Source organism: Loxodonta africana, chromosome 3 (genome assembly GCF_030014295.1).
Source record: "Loxodonta africana isolate mLoxAfr1 chromosome 3, mLoxAfr1.hap2, whole genome shotgun sequence".
NCBI lineage: Eukaryota > Metazoa > Chordata > Mammalia > Proboscidea > Elephantidae > Loxodonta > Loxodonta africana.
The window spans coordinates 60,574,942-60,595,403 of NC_087344.1; the positions used below are offsets into that span (position 1 = coordinate 60,574,942).

A 20,462-nucleotide genomic window follows, 5' to 3' on the forward strand; every position below is an offset into this window, starting at 1 on the left:
CGATCCCCCCAAACCGAGGCGCGAATTCCCCGCCTCCCTAAAGTGACCCCGCCCTTCCCTGGGAGGCGGGGCTACGGCGCGGGCGGGGCCAGGCAGTGAGACAATAAACAAAACTTGGAAACCCACCCGAGGCCGCAATCCCGCCCCCGCCTTTGGAGCCACTCAGGGCCCGGCACTTCTCCTGTCACCGCACCTGAGATAACTGCGGGACCTACCCCGCCACCAAGAAACTTCCCACAGGCTGTCGACGCTTCACTCAAGACGTATAGAAAGGCCGTAGAACAAACTACAACTTCTCAAACCCCCTCTTGGAAGAGTGTACTCAAAACCACCACTTCAGCCACCTGGAAGCGGTGGGAAGTACCTGAAGCTAGCGCCCGGAGCATGCGCAGCACGGTGGCACGGTGGGCGTGGCTCATTTCTTCCTTCCCGCCTCCATGACGTCACCTCACGCAGAGCCACGAGGATGCGCATGCGCGACTGAGCCCCGGAGGCGGTGCTGCCACATCCGGGTGTTCGGCGGCCTGTGGTTGTTTTGTTTTCTTGGCTGAAATCAGAAGAAAGCGAGGCGGCCCGGTGTGGCGCAACGGCAGGCTGCGGACTTACTTCACAGGCGAGGTCGCGCGTAAGTGCCGGGCTGGGAGTGAGGGAATGAGGAGGAACAGCCTCCGTCTAGTGCTCAGATCCGGGGCTGTGAGTGGCAGATGCAGGCAGGGTCCTTGCCTCCACCCTCTGGGACGCTGCAGATTAGGGTTTTGCCTGTCGGATCGCTATGAGTCGAAATCGACTCGACGGCAACTGGTTTTGATTTCAGTGAGCCCTTCCTGGACACTCCTTTCGTCCTGTGTCCGGCCCGCAGTCGGAGGGGCGACAGCGCCCAGACCCCGCCTGCCCGCCGGACTGGTGGGGGAGATGGAGATGGGAGATCACAGCATCCCTGAAAATCGTTTCACCCTCCTGCTCTAGAGATGGGAAACCGGGGCCCCGGAAAGGGAGTGTAACCTGGCTGGTCCACACAGCGGGGAAAGTGGCCGAGCTGGAACTAGTTCCCAGACCTTGCAAGTCTCAGTCCACTCTCTAGACCTAAAATTCCCATAGTCTTGGAAGGCGGAGTTTGGGCAAGAGTTGTGTCAGTAATCATGCAAAGCTAAGTAGACTCGGGACGGCGTCACTGGGGAGAACCGAAAGTAAAACATACTGGACTGCTGTTTCTCCCAGGGCAGGAAACAACGAATGACTTTTCAAAATTGAGCCTGTCTTACAATTGTCCCAAAGATTAGCTCTGGTTATAATCACAGTTGTTGTTGTTGTTGTTTTAAATAATATGATACTGTGTTTTGAGTGAAGGTTTACACAGCAGTTAGGTTCCCATTCAGCAGTTTCTACACACATCGTTCACTGACATTGGTCACATTTTTCACAATGCATGAACATTCTCATTATTTCTGTTCTGATTGTTTCATTTCTATTAATCTAGTTTCCCTGCCTCCTTACATTCTCATTTTTGTTTTAAAAGTAATTGTAGACTCTTTGGTCTCATATAGATGATTTGTTTTGGCAAAGTGAAAGTCATTATCATTTATGGAAAGAAAACGATAAACAAGAGATTCTCAAAAGGAGAACTTCTTATCCTTCCTCAAATGACCCGTGTCCATTTTTATGTCACTGGGGAGGCATGCCGTGGCTCAGGTCAGTTGTCAGATGCTGTCTTCATGTCACCACTGCCTCTGGCTACCACCACACTGCTCAGGGCTTATGCTCTGCTACTGAAGCTCACTGGGCCTTGCTTGCTGGCAGAGAGACCCTACATAGGATCTCCCAAGCCTCTGCCACCAGCTCCCCCAATGCTAACTTAGGGCTTTGGGGCTGTCTTGCCACCACACTACCTGGGCCCGCGTTGTCCAGGCGGGGAGGCATACAGTCCCTGCACAAGGCACACTGAGGCTTCCTTGCCCTGCACAAGCAAATGTTACAGCTCCTTTGGTTCTGCTCTCAGGCTTGCTGCCCAGAGGCATCCGGCTCCTTGCTGCAGTAGAAAGACTCCTACGCAGGATCCTCTGAGGCAACACCTGCGTGGGGCAAACTCAGACCTCTGCCTGCACAAACAAGTGTTGCAGCTTATTTAGCTCTGCCGGTAAGCCCCTGCCCAAAGGTGTTCAGCTCTTGCTCCACATCCCAGCAAGTCTACTGCAGCTGCCTTGCTTCTTGGTCTGGCAAGCCCACCATCACTATCTTGCACTGTATTTAGTGTTACAGCTCTCTCTTCTGGATATAGGACGTTCTCAGTGCAGGGACCCCAGGTCGTTGGTCCAAAGAACACACTCCTCTCCAGACTCTTTTTGATGGTAGTGAGGTCCCCCTGCAACTGTGGGGTTGGCAGTTATCTAAAGAAACTCTTGTCAGTTTCAAGGTATGACCCTCACACCAGAACCCTGAATTGAGCAATCCCCTCAGTGGACTTCAAGTCATTCAATTTGCAAAGTATACTGACCAATCCCTTGCAAGATTGTGGCCCGGCCAAATAAAAGCAATTCACTGCAGTAGAAAGGCTATATATATAAAAGCAATTCGCTGCACTGCACACTGTCTTGGTTTTCATTCTTCAGCCAGAATGTTGAATTTTAATAATGTATAATCACAGTTTTTAATATTTACTGTAAAAAAGGGAGGTTATCATTGGATTCGTTTACTTTTTGTAGGATTTAGTGTTTCTGTTGTTATTAAGTGCCATGGAGTTGGTTTCGACTCAGGACCCTACGTACAGCAGAACGAAACACTGCCTGGTCCTGGCGCCATCCTCACAATCGTTATGTTTCTAGACAACCATAATAGCTTCATGGATGGATTCAGCCTTTTTCTAGGAGTTTGGGTGTTACTTGATTATTAGCCAGTTATATGCACTCCGTGCTTTTTCGTACTCTGAAATAGAGATAAAGTCGATGTGCCTTAGGAATGTTTTATGTAATTCATTAAGACAGTTTAGTCGGCAGCTCGAATCCACCAGCTACTCCTTGGAAACCCTATGGGGCAGTTCTCCTCTGTCCTTTAGGGTCGCTATGAGTCGAAATTGACTCTACAGCAATGGGTTTTTTTTTGTTTTTTTGATAAGGTTAATAACCTCATGCTGTGCTTTCTTTTGATTTGGAAGCCATCTGTTAGCATTGTAGTCAGAGAAGTTAAAATGGGTATTCTTTATGTAGAGGAGCCCCGGTGGTGCAGTGGTTAAGCGCTCGGCTGCTAACCGAAGGTCGGCTGTTCGAACCCACTAGCCGCTGTGCCGAAGAAAGATGTGTTGTATAAGATGACTCTAGAAAGACAGGCTTGGAAGAGAAAAAAATGGTGGGATGAAAGGAAGTGATGTGGGCAGAGGTAAAACCTGCAGTGCAGTGTTTAATTTCTTAATCTGAGTGTGAATAAATGTGTATTGTAATAAAATGTGTGCATCGTTAAGAGAAAAAAACTTTCATCTGGATCCGTGCTTTAACTCAGAGCCAAAGTTTAACACTTGTCTCTGCACTATCTTAGTGCCCCTGAACTGTAATATCAAAATTATATAACTTAATTTGGAGTCAGAAGGATACAAAAGAACTCTTGTGGCTTAGTGAGGATTTATGCTAGGTTGTTAAAAGACTTACTTAAACTAATTTAATAACCTACTTGGAAATAATACGTGACATCTAGCAGGAGGAGGTCAACCAGTAGTTAAAAAAAAATTTAGTATTTGGGTCCCCCACCTTTGTTCATTTTACCTGAATATACAAAACCATCTTTTATATTTAAAAAAAAAAAGAAAGAAAGGATTCCAAGTTTTGTTTTCCGAAGTTATAATGTAGAAATTTATCGAAAGCTAAATCAAATATTCAGAAGATGTAGAGCCAAAATACAGCATTTCTAATTGTGTAATAACTTCTATTAAGTTATTCCAGAACTATGCTAATTATTTTCTAGGAATATAGTTTTGAAGCAACTAAATAAAAATACTTTATTTTTTATTTAAGTGACCTGAGAAAATGTCTGGATTTCTAGAAGGCCTGCGATGCTCAGAATGCATCGACTGGGGGGAAAAGCGCAATACTATTGCTTCCATTGCTGCTGGCGTCCTAGTAAGTGTCATGGGTAATTGGGGCTTTCGTTATTTTGGTGTGTTTATGTGTTTTGAATTCTGCGTGTTGTTTTTATACTTGCATTTTTTTTTTATTAACTTTTATTGAGCTTCAAGTGAACGTTTACAAATCCAATCAGTCTGTCACATATAAGTTTACATACATCTTACTCCGTACTCCCACTTGCTCTCCCCCTAATGAGTCAGCCCTTCCAGTCTCTCCTTTCGTGACAATTTTGCCAGCTTCCCTCTCTCTCTATCCTCCCATCCTCCCTCCAGACAAGAGATGCCAACACAATCTCAAGTGTCCACCTGATATAATTAGCTCACTCTTCATCAGCATCTCTCTCCCGCCCACCGACCAGTCCCTTTCATGTCTGATGAGTTGTCTTCGGGGATGGTTCCTGTCCTGTGCCAACAGAAGGTCTGGGGACCATGGCCGCCGGGATTCCTCTAGTCTCAGTCAGACCATTAAGTATGGTCTTTTTATGAGAATATGGGGTCTGCATCCCACTGATCTCCTGCTCCCTCAGGGGTTCTCTGTTGTGCTCCCTGTCAGGGCAGTCATCGATTGTGGCCGGGCACCAACTAGTTCTTCTGGTCTCAGGATGATGTAGGTCTCTGGTTCATGTGGCCCTTTCTGTCTCTTGGGCTCTTAGTTGTCGTGTGACCTTGGTGTTCTTCATTTTCCTTTGCTCCAGGTGGGTTGAGACCAATTGATGCATCTTAGATGGCCACTTGTTAGCATTTAAGACCCCAGTCTGCGTGTTGTTTTTAAATATGTACTGTTTATCTTTGGCCAATGAATTTATTTTATAAATGTTGATATTGTTTTGTTTGTTTATGAGGGAGTTGATTTATTCCATTTTGAAAGCTAAAATTAGGTTTTGAAATTTGAGTAATTGGTTGATTTTTTTTAGCTGCATGATAAAAGTAGCATAATAAGACATTATATTTTATGTATTTATTCATTATAGGGATTATAAGTCCTCCTAATGAGTATAGTAATTTGCCAGGAAATGTTTAAGAAACAATCAGGTTCAAATCAGTCAAGAAATATGATTGCATTTCTCAATAATCCAGGGTTAACTTTCTCCTCAATCTTATAAAAAAGTAGCAGGAAATGCACTAAAATATATTGCTTCGAAGTAACTTACAGTCTAAAATTCTTATTTATACTGCATATTTCTTAAGGGATCTAATAATTGTGTTTTATAGTTTTATGGTGTCATGTGCTCAAAAGAGTAAATTTGAAATAAAAGAATGACTAAAAATCTAAGTTTAAATATCTCCTCTTCACCTAATCCCTAACATTTATGAAAGTAGTTATCCTATACTCTTTCTAAAATGATGGCAAAATTTAAGACTACTATAGAAAGTCTGATCTCCCAAATATCAAATAAAGCTTAAAATTTTAGCACATAAAGAAAATATATTGAATACATTGAGCTGAGGGTGAAAAAAAAAAGATAAAGCAGTACTTAAGCTAGCCAGTAAAAATGTTGTAGTAGAGTATGGATCTATCTATAACCTGATAAAAATAATTTGATCAGGATGAAATAGTTATTTTTAAGTAATTGCCAGGAGATGGTGAAGCCCCAGAGCTGAGTCAGGGTTGAGAGTGAGGGAAAGGTCTACTTTCAAAACCTCCTAAGCCCACTTGTCAGAGTTTGGTTAATATCCTTTTATTATAGCTTCTGCTCAGATGATAAAAGATTCTGTGCAGTTTTAATTGTATTTTTCATCGTGTATTTGCCCTTCATAATATCCAGAACTAAATTCAATTCATATAAATTATAATTTGACACTTAAATTAGGGGGCCATGGTGGCTCAGTGGTTAAGAACTTGCTGCTAACCGAAAGGTGGACAGTTCAAGCCCACCAGCTGCTCCTCAGGAGAGAGATGTGGCAGTCTGCTTCAGATTACAGCCTTCGAAACTCCGTAGGGCAGTTCTATTCTGTTTTGTTCTGTAGGGTCCCTATGAATCGGAATCGACTCCATGGTAATGGGTTTTTTTTAACTTAAACTTAGCATTAAGAAAAAGTCTGTTGCCATCAAGTTGATTCCAACTCACAGCGACTCTCTAGGACAGAGTGGAACTGCCCAATAGAGTTTCCAAGGAGTTCCTGGTGGATTCAAACTGCCAGCTTTTTGGTTGGTAGCTGTAGCACTTAACCACTATGCCACCAGAATTTCTAAAAATTTAGCATTACAGCTGACCTATCTGTAGGCTGCACTGCGATTCTTAGAGCTAAAAAGAGCTAGGGACACCCAAATGAAAAGCATACCTGCAGAGCTGCTACTTATTTCACAGCACAAAGAGAATAGCTAAAATTCTTGACGCCTCCATCAGATGCAACATATGTATCGACAATATTTGTACCCAATATTAAGTATTTTTTTCTTCATTTTTGATAACATTTTCCTGGAGGCTTATATCAGCGATAGACCATGCCTCTGTCAGTTGGAACCTGAGTCAGTTTTATTCCTTTCTCTTCTTGCCAAAAGATACTGTAACTTGTTTCTGGTTCAAAAATTAGATCATGGACTATTATGATAATATAAAAGAATGATTGAAATGGATTTTGAAAATCAGCACGTGTTAGTAGGTATTAATCATTATCAGATTTAAGGGTATCTGGTATGCAACTGCAACCAAATATTAAGCTCTGTGCAAATTATGTACAAGATATTATGCTAGGATCCCCAGAAAATTTGAAATTAATCAGAAGGGGCTGCTATACTTAGACATTGCTCTCTTTAACCAGTAAGATCTGAAATGATTGTAATTTCTCATTGGTTTTACCACTTGCGGTTTTTTTTTAGTTTTTTACAGGCTGGTGGATTATCATCGATGCAGCAGTTATTTATCCCTCTATGGAAGAGTTCAACCACTCATACCATGCCTGTGGTGTGATAGCAACCATAGCCTTCCTAATGTAAGTGTCATTGTTACGGCCACTGCTACATAGATTGTCACAAAACTCTAATGTTTTGCGTACACAGTAAAACCTGTGAAAACCAGAACCTGTGTAAGGGAAAAATCTGTCAGAGAAGGAAAATTCAATATTTTCCACTAATAGAGAGTGATAGAAAATTGGTAAGACTGCACCCTAGCAAAGGCAGAACACTTGAGAGACTCAGAAAAACAAGGCAGTCCTATAGAGTTCTGGCTCTCACAGGTTTCACTGTAGTTGAATAGACTTAAATTTTAAAAATGTTATTAAGATAGCATATTGGCCGTGCTTAAAGTCAGAGAGTAGAGAAGGGCTTATAAAGAAATGCCACAGTCCCGTTTTCACTTCCTCTCCTCTCCACTTCTGCCTCCCACCTGCTCTCAACTCTCCTTCTATCTCTGTGCTGCCGGTGTTGATTACATTTAGGTCAGAAACTATGTACTTTGTCTAAAGGTTTACTTATTTATCCAATAATTATTTATTAAGCTTTTATATTCCAGGCACTTTTCTAGGTACAGAAGATACAGTAATGAATAAAACAGGGGAAAAATCCAGGCCTTCCTGGATTTAATGAATGAGATTAGATCCTTTCATGGATTTAATAAATGAGACAGACAGCAACTAAAGAGAAATAAATTAAACTATAGTGTGTTAGATAATAACAGATACAGAGAAAAAAATAAAGCAGAGAAGGGAGATAGATATCAGCAGGGGGGTATGGAAATGTCAAGGAAGGCCTCACTAAGAAGTCTTAAAAAAATTAAGCTGGCCATGAGGATATATAAGGGAAGGTCATTCCAGGCAGACAGGACAGCAAGTGCGAAGTCTCGATGGCAAGGAGGCCAGTATGGCTGGAGTGGGGTGGTCAAGGGAAAAAGTAGTTGATAAGGTCAGAGAGTGAGAGGAGAGGCGGGTATGGAATAGTCTTGTAAAGCATTGTCAGGACTTTGCTTTCATTGTGAGTAAAATAGGAGCTGTTGGAGAGTTTTGAGCAGAGGAATGACATGATCTGCCTTACGTTTTATTTTAGCAGGATCACTTCTGGTGAACAAAAGTAAAAAAGGAAAGAAAACTCACTGCAAAGCCAAATAACCTGTTATGATACCAGTTTCCATGTCGTGACCCATACTACTCAAAGGAAAATTTTCAAATGTAGTTTTTCTCCTTGCACTCTTAACAGCTTCTCAAATCCATACTACATTTTAGTTTGCTTCACATTTGACATTTTTCTTACTGAGTACTGTTTGTTTTTCCTGGAGTTTCCCTTTAGTACTTATAGATAATTTTCTAACAAGTTCCCAGGCGATGCTGATTCTGCTGCTCTGGGGACCACAGCCACTGCTTGAGAGAATATTTGGTTGAAGGGACTTGTTTAAGGTCATATGAACCCATAACTCAAGACCCATGAGGCATAACTTTAAATTTGAGGAATTCTAGCTTATTGTATCTGGTAATTTCATGTCGTGGATAGTTTCTTCTTGGAGTCAGAGACCCTGATTCTTGGTTTTATTTTATTCATACAGGATTAATGCAGTATCAAATGGACAAGTCCGAGGTGATAGTTACAGTGAAGGTTGTCTGGGTCAAACAGGTAAATAGGTGCAAACAACATTTTGTGATACATGTCTACATCCTTAAATTGAGAATTATACATGGAAGGGCCGCTTGTCTAACTCCTTCAGATCAGGGATAGGATGGAGTTGTATCTAGAGCAGAGGTTATAGTTTCCAGGGCGTAGGAGAAAAATCGCCTCTGGTCAAAGTAGCCTGTATAGTATAGAATTCATAGTCTGGAGTATATAACCCTATGTAATAATATATAGATATAAATGTATAAAGTATGTAGTAGAGAATAGTATATAATAGAGAGGAAATGTGCAAAATAGAATTTTTAATACTTTATACCATATAAATTATTTTCTTCGCTTTTGTTGCCAACCATATTTGGTTAATTAGCATATCATAAATTCACAGATAATGAGATTTCCCTGTATTTCGGAGGATTTTTATAATTGTCATTGCTCAGGAATCTGTAGGAGACATTTGCTGAGTATCAGAAAATTTGCTTATCTTTGAAATAGTTTAGAATTGTAGAATTTTAGTGCTTGGGGTTCTTCTAGACCCTCTCTTCTCTACTTGGGAAGTCTTATCTTCTGGAATCCATAGCTGTGTACCTGAGATAAGCAAAACACAGGGTACATGTGGCACAGCTTTCTAAAGAGCTGAGCTTAAGGATTTGAGGGGGCATCTATACAAAAATGAATATACAAAAATAAACCTGGATGTAGACAAATTTCAACTCTTTTTTTTTGTTTTTGTTTTTAATGAAAGAGGAAAAACGGCTATAGGCAGCTTTGATCTATGCCCTCAGACTCTCCTCTGGTTCACTCTCCCGTTAGAGAAACTTAAGTAGAAGAGATACAGAAACACTGATCTACCATGACCTTGTAAACTCTGGAAGAATAGATAAATGTTAGCAGTTAGCGTTAATAACAGTAAGCCAGTAATAGCTAGAGCCAGGACTGAATAGAGAGTTTTTACATCTTGAAATAAAATTTTTGTTAGCTAATCAGGCACAGTTTTGGAGACTCAGAGCTAATTGTATTTGTTTTAATATCACATCTTATGAGCAATGGCGTATTATTTCTGAATTAGTGTTTTATGTTTGGGACATGAAATAAAATTAACATATAATATATAATTTCTGATTTCACATTCACTGTGCTTTATGGAGCTAGACAGCATTTTTACTGAAACGTATTTGTGCTAATTCAATAAAGAAGCTCACTTATCTCAGAATTTATTTTAGCAAGTGTAATGACTCCATTTATTTGATAACAAATCTTCATAAATATCATTGAAATGTGATTTAAAAATTGATTGTTCTCCTTTGTTCACATAACTTTAATGCAACTTTCCTAAGCGCTAGCTACAGTCAGTGTGAATTTACTTTGCTGTCTGATTTCCCTGAAACTGAAATATGGTACCTTTTAGATTTATCACTGAATATGATTTTTTTAAGTGTATTTATTTAATTGTTTGAAAGTATTTCTGGAGAACTTTAAAATTTAAAACACAGATTCTAAAAATATATGGAGAACGAGCTTCTAAATATGGTAAAACATATTTTGTGAGATGTTTTATAGGAAGGTTGAATAAAGCTTTTTTAATATAGGTAATTGGAGAAAGTAAATACGTACTTAGAATATACAGACCAACCAATCAACAGGTTAAAAAGGTCAATGAAAGGCTGATGAAAGAGACTCAGCGTATCTTCTTTCACCTCCTTTAATGACAACTGTATGTTCTTTTTTTTTCCTGTTTGGGTTTTTGTTTTCTTTTTGAAAAGTTTGATTGTATGCACTGGCCGTATGAGAAACAATTCTGGTAAAATGGTATTTCTTTCAAGGTGCTCGCATTTGGCTATTTATTGGTTTCATGTTGGCCTTTGGATCTCTGATTGCATCTATGTGGATTCTCTTTGGAGGTTATGTTGTTAAAGGTAAGGGAAAACAAAAGTTTACATTTTACCTCAATGGAATACTGAAATTTTGCATTAAAATTGGTTATTTTAGAATAAAGCTTTTTTCATATAAATGGGCTATCTACTAACAATGCATTTTTAGTTTCCCTTTTCTTCTGTATTTTTTGTTCTAACCTAGAGTGGGGAAGTGATGGGACACAGCTCCAAACCTTGTTCCTCTTTGATGTCCAGACACCTCAAGCAGAATATATATATATTTTTAAGTACATTTGTTTGTTTGAAAGCACTCTTGGAGAGCTTTAAACTTTGAAACACAATTTCTAAAAATATATGAGGAACGAGCATCTAAATATGGTAAAACATATTTTGTGAGATGTGTTATAGGAAGGTTGAGTAAAGGTTTTTTCAGGATAGGTAGGTGGGGAAGTAAATATGCACTTAGGGTATACAGACCAACCAACCAACAGGAAAAAGGCCAGCATCTGCTCCGATGAAGGATAGTATATCCTCTAGCTATTGGGCAGATTTTGACTTACTGAATGATGTCCTTGCAAAGTTAATGTCCTAAAATTGAAATTTACTCACTTAAGCCTCCCTGGCTATATGTTATGATCTCTTTATAGATGGAAATGTAAATCAGTACTTAATGTCCATCTGATATATAAGGTCACTTTGAGGCCGGCTCAAGAGAGGGCTTACTCTTAGATCCCTGGCTGAAATTTCACCTCGAGGAACCTCAGAAAAATATCAGACCCATTTAATGTTCATGGCAAAAACTGACTATGCCTATCCTAATAAAAATATAATATTAATAATTTACAAAAACTAGATCAGCATAAACCTAGCTCATGTTTTAACACCACTTCTTAGAATAAAATGCAGTTCTCTGGATTAAAGTCATGGGTTTCCTGATTTTTTATTAAAATCCTTTAAATTTTATGAACAGGAATGACGGGCATTTTTAATTTTTGTATTTTTTTCTTTTGTTGATACAATTTATTATTAAAACCATGTTACCAAAAACTTTAATTTAAAAAAAAAAAAAACTGTAATAACCTCACCACTCTTAAATGTTTGGTGTGTTTCCTTTTGGTCTCTTTTTTTATGATTGTTAAATCACGGGATCATTAGGTATCATAGAGAAAATACAATTTGGAACCCTGTGTTTTGCGTTTAACGTGGCATCGTAGTAGTTTCCTTGCCACTGCAGGGTCTTTATCACATTTTAAAACAGGAAATTCTTTTGTGTGTGATCATATAAATTGCATAATACTCCTTCGTTGTAGAAAACAATACAAAAGAGCTCCAAGAAGAAAATAAAACTGCTGATGATTCTTCTTTCTCAGATATACCACCATTAATACAGACATTTTGTAGGACTGTCTTCGTCTCATAGAATTTTAGGTTATTTTCTTAAAGGCTTCTGAAGCCAACTAGCACGAGGCTATGCTCCAAATATCATTAGCAGCAGATCTGTAACTTTGCCAGGTTTGCCTGTCCTTCTAGTGGCAGTAGTCATTTTATGGGAAATAGTAGTGAAGGCCTATCCAAACCAGATGAATTTAGGATTAACCTGTCCTGAGAAAAGGTTGACAGTTTATCTATTCATCAGGCCTCAGTTTGTCACTTAGTAAGTAATCATTGATAGCTCCGATAGTAGAAATTTATGAGAATCTCAATCCGGGATAAAATGTTCCTCCAGCAGTCTTCCTCCATCTTACTTACTGACTACTCCATCCTTCCAGGTGCTCAGGCCAAAAACCTTGGGTGGTTAAGGTCTGTCAAAGATGACGTCTCTCTTTTTCTCACGTCCAGTCAATCAGCAAATCATATTGACTCAGCTGTCAAAGTACATCCTGAATCCATTTTTGCCATCTGCATTGCTACCACCGTGGTTCAATCCATCACTATCTCTTTCCTGATTTCCTGAAATAGCCTCCTAACTGGTTTCTCTCCTTGCCCCCTTTAGTGTCCTCACCCTCAGTATAGCAACTAGAGTGATCCTGTTAAAATATGTCAGCTTATGTCACTTTTCTGCTCAAAACCCTCCAGTGGCTTCTTACATCACTCAGGGTGAAAATCAGAGTTCTTTCGGTGACCTACCAGGTTCTGTAGGATCTCCCCCGACAACCCCCCCCCCCACTTTCTGCTTTTGTCTCCTTTGCCCACGTGGCTATTCCTCTGCTACACCAGGCACGCTCCCACTGCATGGCTTTTGTACTTGCTGTTCCAGCTGCTTGAAAGTCCCTCTCCCCAGATAGCTGTACTGCTCCTGCCCTCACTTCCTTCACATCCTTCCTCTTGTTACCTTCTCAGGACGTCTTCCTGGCCACCTGGGTAAATGTCATCATCCAATACCTTCCCTGCTTTATTTTTTCTCCTTATTTGTTTATTCTGTTTATGGTCTAGCTCTGTGAGGACAAAAAAAAAAAAATTGTCTGATTTGTTTACTCCTGTGTCCTTAGCACCATAAACAGTGTCTGGCACATAGTGTACACTCAGTAAATGTTTGTTAAATGAATGAAGGGAGTTGTCCTTTATTAATGGAGGAGGCAACTGATTTGCAGTACACCTTGAAACTTAAGTGACTCATAATCATAAACCTCTGAATATTACAATTATTTTTACAGAAAAACCCACAGTTTACCCTGGAATTGCCGTATTTTTCCAGAATGCCTTCATCTTTTTTGGGTAAGTTTGTTTTGAATTCTTCATCCTGTCTTTGTGTTTTCATTTTAGTTTTTTAATAGATAATTTCTTATATGTCATTTACTGTATTTGATTGCTTAATTTACTTCTGTCTAATGCCCCTCGTCCATGTTATTGTTAGAAAATATGAAGAATGAGGATGACAGGATATTTTTAAAATGTCATTTGTTACCAGCCTTGGGAACATACGTTAATTTTTAAAATTGCCACCACTCCGCATTTAATGAAGAGCTGTGATTCATGTAGATTTAGTTATATAACACTGATGATGTTCATTTTAAACCTAGGTCACTAATAGTTGCTTTTGATGAAAGCCTGCTTAAAGCCGTTTCTTCTTAAAAATGTAGTTTCTGGGTACATTTCATAGTTCTTTCTATTCTTAGTGTCATTAGAATTTGTAGGTGAGATTTGAGGTATGGAGAAAAAAGCCCTAAATTCTTTGATCCTTACAGTTACAAATTAAAAGATTATTACCATGAACATCTGCCTCCTTTGTCATGAGACCAGAACTGAATGGTGCCCAGCTACTGTTACTGAACATTTTGATCAAAGATTATGTAGAATCCTAATCAAAAGGGGGAAAATGTAGAACAGAATTTCACATTCTTATGGATTCCACAGAGTCCATGGAGGCTGAATGAACGCCTGAATGAACCATTACCCCAAGATAATCTTTAAGTCCTAAACCAAAAATATCCCCTAAAGTCTTCTGGAAACCAAACAGTAGCTTAGGTTAACTAGCCAAGAACGTCTGCCTTGACAATTATGTTCTTTTAAGATCTATCCACATGGGATCAAACTGACAACAGAAACTCGAAAGATAAGATAGGAACCTTAGGCAGCAGTGAGTTTATATTATTGGGGAAGGAATAACTCAGAAAAGGAGTGTGAGGATGGTTGCACAACTCAAAAGATTGTAATCAGTGTCACTGAACTGTACATGTAGAAATTGTTGAATTGGTATACATTCTGCTGTGTATATTCTCAACAGTAACAACAAAGACAAAATAAATTATTAAAAAAAGAAAAAAAGATTCTGAAAACCTCAGTACTTTCATCAGTAATCTTTTCTAACGTTCATTCTTTCCTGGAAACTTATCCTGCTCTTTCCCCTACACTTAGCCCCAACCCACACCAAAACTTCTCTTTACCCTCTGCATCAAGATTTCTTTTTTAAAAAATAATATTTTATTACGTTTTCAGTGAAAAACATCAGGAGTTCTTAACCTGGATTCCATAAGTAGGATTCTGAAGATAGGGAACCAGTAGACATTTCCATATGCCAAACATTGGTGTTTCTGATTGTTTGCGGGAAGAGAAGTCTGTGGCTTTCATCAGATTTTCAAAGAAATCCTGAATCCTAAAAAGCTTTGTTAGTTGCCATTAAGTCAGTTCCGACTCATGGTGACCCCATGTGTGAAGTGGAACTGCTCCATAGGGTTTTCGAGATAGTGATCTTTCGGACATAGGTCGCCAAGCTCAACTTATGAGGCGTCTCTGGGTGGATTGGAAGCACTTAATCTTTCATGCCACCCAGGGACTCCTCAAAAGAGATTATCTGCTGTGTACTGTAGATGTCTCCTCCCTCATCACTCCTCATCACCTCTAAGAAGGAAAAAAAAAACATCCGGATATGAACCACTCTTTGAAATGCTAACTGTGCTATTCAGTACCAGTCAGCAGTGGGTATTCACACCTATTCAATTCCGCCACTAGGCATTTTTGCAATTTTATAAAATCAGTGTGGAAATAAGAAAAATGTGAACTTGGATGTGGCAAGATCATAACCACTTTGGGTCATAGTTTGTGTCCGGAAACTGGTGTGAAACTCCAAAGAGTTGAAAAATATATGTGTGTGTGTGTGTGTGTGTGTGTGTGTGTATATATGTATGTAAACCCCAAAACCAAACTCATTGCTGTCTAGTCGATTCTGACTCATAGCGACCCTATAGGACAGAGTAGAACTGCCTCATAGGGTTTCCAAGGAGCGGCTGGTGGGTTCCAAATGCTAACCTTTCGGTTAGCAGCCAAACATTTAACCATTGTGCCGCCAGGGCTCCATATATATATATATGTGTCTGTGTATATATACATATTTTTAAGCCATTGTGTTTTATGCAATTGAGCAATTCCTATGTGCTAGGTACCATTCTTAGTGCTTTACATGTACAGTCTCATGTTATCCCCGTAATAACTCTCTGAAAGTGGTTCTATTATCCCCGTTTTATAGATGAGAAAACAAGCGCAGAGAAGTTAGATAGCTTGCTTGAGATCATGTGGCTAAAATTCAGACTGAGGCTGTCTGACTGTAAAATTCAGCCTCTAACTACTATTGTGATGAAATTTGAAAGTTTGGATGAATTCAATTGACATTTGTTCTTTTTGCTACGGCTTCGACCAGTTGATTAGTATTAGTTCTGGTTCCCTCCTCACTTTTTTAAAGAATGTAAATTGTAGTTAAAAATACAAAATGAGTAAACTCCACCCCCAAGTTAATGAAATAAAATTTTACCATTGTAAAGGAAAGTTGGAGAAACATAAGCTATCTCCCAAAGTCCCTTTAAAAATCATTTTCTACCCAGAAAGTCCTTGTTTCCATTTTTAAGAAGTAAAAAGATTGTATTTCATTTTTACAGAAAAAAAAAAAAGTTATCTTTTAGGGATCAGTAATGTTTTTTTGTTTTTTTACCATTTCATAACATTCTAAAATGTATTGCTCCAGCTGTTTAAAGCTTGAGTAAGCTTGACATTCTGTAGGGTAGTATAGCATGTGTTTTATGAGAGAGAGAGAGCAAAATACTTGAGCAACATTGATACTTGGGGTTTCTTTTCCTTTCAAGTTGCAGTGCTGAGACTTAAGCATCTTTTAAGAAGGACCAAGCATCCTCAGCTGACCGCTCCAGTCTGCACAGGGTTGGAGACGCGCTGCGGAATCAGTCACCATAGCGTCAGCCAAAGGAAGATAGGGTCCAAGGCTCAGAGGCAGGGGTGAGAGAAGCTTCAACGGTAGGCAGGGCATTTACTGAGAACAAACTTGGCCCTCATCCAGTGAGGGGCAAAGGGCAGCCTTCTTTATTTTAATCTTTGTCTACCCCAGCAAGGATGAAGAATAAAGGAAGCTCCACCTTGAAATGCTGCTTTTGGCAAAGAAGTCATATAGCAGACCAGAACAGAGGATTGGGAAAGGAAAACTGATGTAAAAGCTTTCTTCCAATGGAGGAGAAACACTTAAATTCATACAGTAGTTATCCCATTTCATAAAACATTGGAAACTGATCACTGACTTGTCATTGTCTCAAAATAGTGACAACAAATACTTTTATACACATCAAGTTTGCTTTATTTCTTATTTACTGCTGTACCTATGAAGTCTAAAAACCAGCTCAGTTTTGTGAATATTCTACAAGCAGATTGAAATTCAATTCAGATAATTGACATTTTTATCGAAATAGTTGCAGCAGATTGCCTCCCATTCTGATTTATAACAGAACAGTCCTCAGCAGCGGCTTAGAAATTACAATTTCAGAAATTAGAAACAGATGTCAGTTCCAAAGGTAACCATCTGACAACGTAGGAGGGATGGGCTCTTACCCGAGAAACTCTTCAGATTACAGTTCACATCTCTTGGCTAGTATTCTGAAATTACCCTGTCTCTTTTAAGCTGTCTGGAGAGGAGAGACCCTAATAACCCATTTTGGTTTTTCTTTTTATGGCAGTGGGTCTGATATTAACCATAAGAGCAGAGATTGAATCACCTTTTGGAGGTTTATTAAATTTTTTATAAAGAGAAATTAATATACTTTCAAAAGGCATAGATGACGTCCTGGTTGCTTTTTTTTTTTTTTTCCCCATTGAAAATCACTTAAGTATTTACCGTTATAAAGGCCTTATGAAACAGTGCAAAATTGATTAACAGCTTTGGATTTGACCTTGAGTATACACTTTGTTTATACACTGGTAATTGGAAAACAGAAAAGAAGACAAAATTAGTACCAGCCTATGCAATTGAAATGTCTAATCTGTCATCAATTTATCCCTCATACTCACCTGCCTCCCCCGACCCAATTCCTGCTGAATCTGCCTCTGAATTGTCTTAAACCTGCTCTCTTTTGTCCATTCCGTTGTGTTTTGGTTGTCATCACCGGTTGTCTAGACAGTTCACATTCCTCGCTGGTTCCTCCCTGTGCCTCTGGTCTCATCCTCCCTCTGATTCATTTTTCCTGCTGCCAGTTTTCCTCCTAAAACATACTCTTATCCTGTCATTTCCCTCTGAAAATTTTTCAGAACTCTGGACTGACTACAGGAGAGATCAAAACTGGCAGCTGTCAGGCTAAATTCTGCCCACACTTATTTTTTATTCAGCCTATATGGTGTTGTTTGTTTGTTTTATTGAGCCCACATTTAAAAATCAGGAGATTCTACATAAAAATCTGTATTTTTAGCTTTTCTTGAAAAACTGGAAGATCCGACAATCCTGGGTGCCCTGTGTGGCAACAGTCAGCCGGCTCTGAGTAGTCATTCCTTTTAGGTAGAGGATGTACCTTCCCTAGTGCCGCTGTGCTCACTGCCTGGGACTGAGTAGCAGCTACCCTCTTCATAGAGCATACAGGCTGGCACCTGCCCTCGTGACTCTTTGAAGGCACCCCTGGTCAATTGGCTTCCCAAGTCTTGGCCACCTCCATTCTCTATTCTCTTCGTCTCTTTTAAACACATAATCTAGCCGTGTTGGATTCTTCCTGGTACTTTTTATGCTTGTAACTGCCCTCTTTTCCCTCTTAGATGAAGCCTTGATGGCAGCTGCTGACCATCCCCACCTAACTCCTAGATTGCGGCAAGCTCTGTGAGAACATATTCCTGATGTGCCAATCTCCTGGTTTCTCCTGAGGCCCCCGAGTCTTTTATGCCTTTTTGCCTTTTGATACACTATCACCTCTCCCTGAAACTTCTTCCTTCATCACCCCATTAGCTCTTGTTCCTACCAACCTCCCATTCAGAATCCTGCTTATCCATCAAAGCCCATCTCAAACATCACTACCTTTTTAGATCCTTTTCTAACACATCCAGGCAGAATTAATTCTAAGTTTCTATGCTTTTTTATGGGAGAAAGGTGTGGCAGTCTGCTTCCATAAAAACTTGCAGCCTTGGAAGCCCTATGGGGCAGTTCTACGCTGTCTTGTAGGATTGCAATCATTTGGAATCCACCTGAAGGCAATGCTCTTTTAACATTTGGTATAAATACCTTGTTCTTTCCCCCCAATATTTACCACATTGTATCATCAAGAATGTGAGGAACTGGAGGACAGGGACTACATCTTACTTACTTTTATAGCCCCAGCATCTAGCACCTAGCACATCAGGATGTGCAAAAATGGGCTCTTGAGTGAATTTGATCAAATCAGACATATCATACCAAACCCACTGCCACCGAGTCAATTCCAACTCATAGCGACCCTATAGGACAGAGTAGAACTGCCCCATAGAGTTTCCAAGGCTGTAAATCTTTATGAAAGTAGACTGCCACATCTTTCTCTGGCGGAACAGCTGGTGGGTTCGAACCTCAACCTTTCAGTTAGCAGCTGAGCGCTTTATGCACTGTGCCATCAGGGTTCCTTAGACATATAATAAGAAAATAGTTATGCATAAATACTGGTTAACTTTTGGAAAGTGACATGTGTCTCCAGTACTCAGACATTAATAGCTGTTGTGGGGCAGCTGATGGTCAATGTCACGGTTGAGCCTAACAGAAGCATTGATTACCTTTGTATGATCCGTTTCTGTTTTGATATACACTCCGTGATTTTTTTTCCTACAGCACGTCAATTATTCGTTGTTGCTAGTTTCCCACCTTTCTCTGAATCTCATAACTCTTTTCCTAAACTCAGGTAATGATATGCTATTTCTTGTTTTATTCACAGAGGACTGGTTTTTAAGTTCGGCCGCACTGAAGACTTATGGCAGTGAAAACCTGTCCTACAGCACAGCAGCCCTGCCTGGGTTTTTTACGCTCACTCCCGGTCTTTTGTAATGGCATTTTCTAAACTTATTTCTGAGTGTAGTCTTGGTTTAAAGTTGTGTAATACAAAAATCATGAGAACTTCCAATTTGAACAACAGAATAATCTATTGTGATTTGTACTTGATTAACTTATAAAATGTTAAAGGAAAATACTTCACAGGGGAAATTTTTTATCAGATTTCATCATGGTATAATTTGTAAAAATAAAATCATGGCTATATCATTACGAGTATTTGTCACACCTGAGGTCCAAAACTGAAGTTAAAATTATCTAAAGATTTAATGTACTTATTTAAATGTGGCATCTTCAGTGTTAACGTTAAATGAAATGTAAACATTTTCTTGTTCTTAAAAACTGTTCATTGGCCAGAATTGTTTTTCACTATACTTTGTTTGGCTTACACAGTTTTACCAAGAATTCTATAAACATTTCAGTGTAAATAGCTGTTGAGGGCTTCCTAAGCAGTGAAATGAACATGTCAGAAGAGAGAAGCCCCACGATCCTGCCGCCAGACTCGTCATGTCCCTTCCGTGGGGATCTCCTCCACTGTGCCGCTCATTCTAGGGGATAAGGGGTATAAGTCAGCCTGGACACTTGGTCCTGGTGGAACGCTGACAGTCGTTTCACATCCACCGTTGAAGGAAGAAAAAAAGGGTAAGGACTTGATGCTCCAGTCCCTTACCCAGGTGAATTTTTTGTTGTTGTTGACGGTGGTGGTCTGATAATGGAATTGGCTGCCATGTTGTTTCATTTTATCTGTTTAGGAGACTGAACCACTAAGCTCATGCTACACCTGCCAGGTCAATTATAGTTACAAACAGTATTGGTAATTCTCATACTTTTTCCTTAAGAAGAGCTTTGTTATTGTCCCAGGCGTCCCACCTTAGCAAAACGGAATTTATTTTTTAATAAGCTAGCTATCAGATAAATGTTCTTCAGAACTACAGCTTGAATGTTTTCTCTCATAAAACTTGTTACAATTAGCTCTTCATTAAACATAAAATATCTCTTACGTGATTTAAATGTGTGATATTCTTTTCCACGTCAGCCATAACTAACTGCCAATATATATGTTTTGAATAATGCCTGGTCCTCAAAGCCCTACTCAAAAAAAAAAAAAAAAAAAAAAGACTATATTGCTGTCATCTCACAGCAAATCAGTCATGGTGAATTTTTAAATCTGTGAGTGTGAGA

The 20,462-nt window shown here is 39.5% G+C and overlaps 1 protein-coding gene across 2 annotated transcripts; it reads left to right on the forward strand.

Annotated features, from left to right (window-relative positions):
- The first annotated feature begins 281 nt into the window (after window positions 1–281).
- TMEM50A (transmembrane protein 50A) lies at window positions 282–20,285 on the forward strand. Of its 2 annotated transcripts, XM_010595094.3 has the most exons (8): window positions 282–625; window positions 1,997–2,134; window positions 3,999–4,103; window positions 6,930–7,042; window positions 8,584–8,651; window positions 10,469–10,561; window positions 13,174–13,234; window positions 19,168–20,285. In XM_010595094.3, the coding sequence occupies exons 3-8, from the start codon at window positions 4,011–4,013 to the stop codon at window positions 19,211–19,213; spliced, it is 474 nt and encodes a 157-aa protein (XP_010593396.1). In that variant the 5' UTR covers window positions 282–625; window positions 1,997–2,134; window positions 3,999–4,010; the 3' UTR covers window positions 19,214–20,285. The 2 variants fall into 2 exon arrangements, with proteins under 2 accessions (XP_010593396.1, XP_003415447.1); XM_003415399.4 differs by lacking the exon at window positions 1,997–2,134.
- The last annotated feature ends 177 nt before the right edge of the window (window positions 20,286–20,462 follow it).

What these genes read in the sequence shown, in the direction of transcription:
- TMEM50A (XM_010595094.3), top strand. Translation starts at nt 4,011, where the DNA reads ATGTCTGGATTTCTAGAAGGCCTGCGATGCTCAGAATGCATCGACTGG. An exon ending in CCATTGCTGCTGGCGTCCTA is followed by an intron (nt 4,104 to 6,929) that starts GTAAGTGTCATG and finishes GTTTTTTTTTAG; the next exon opens with TTTTTTACAGGCTGGTGGAT. An exon ending in AGGTTGTCTGGGTCAAACAG is followed by an intron (nt 8,652 to 10,468) that starts GTAAATAGGTGC and finishes ATTTCTTTCAAG; the next exon opens with GTGCTCGCATTTGGCTATTT.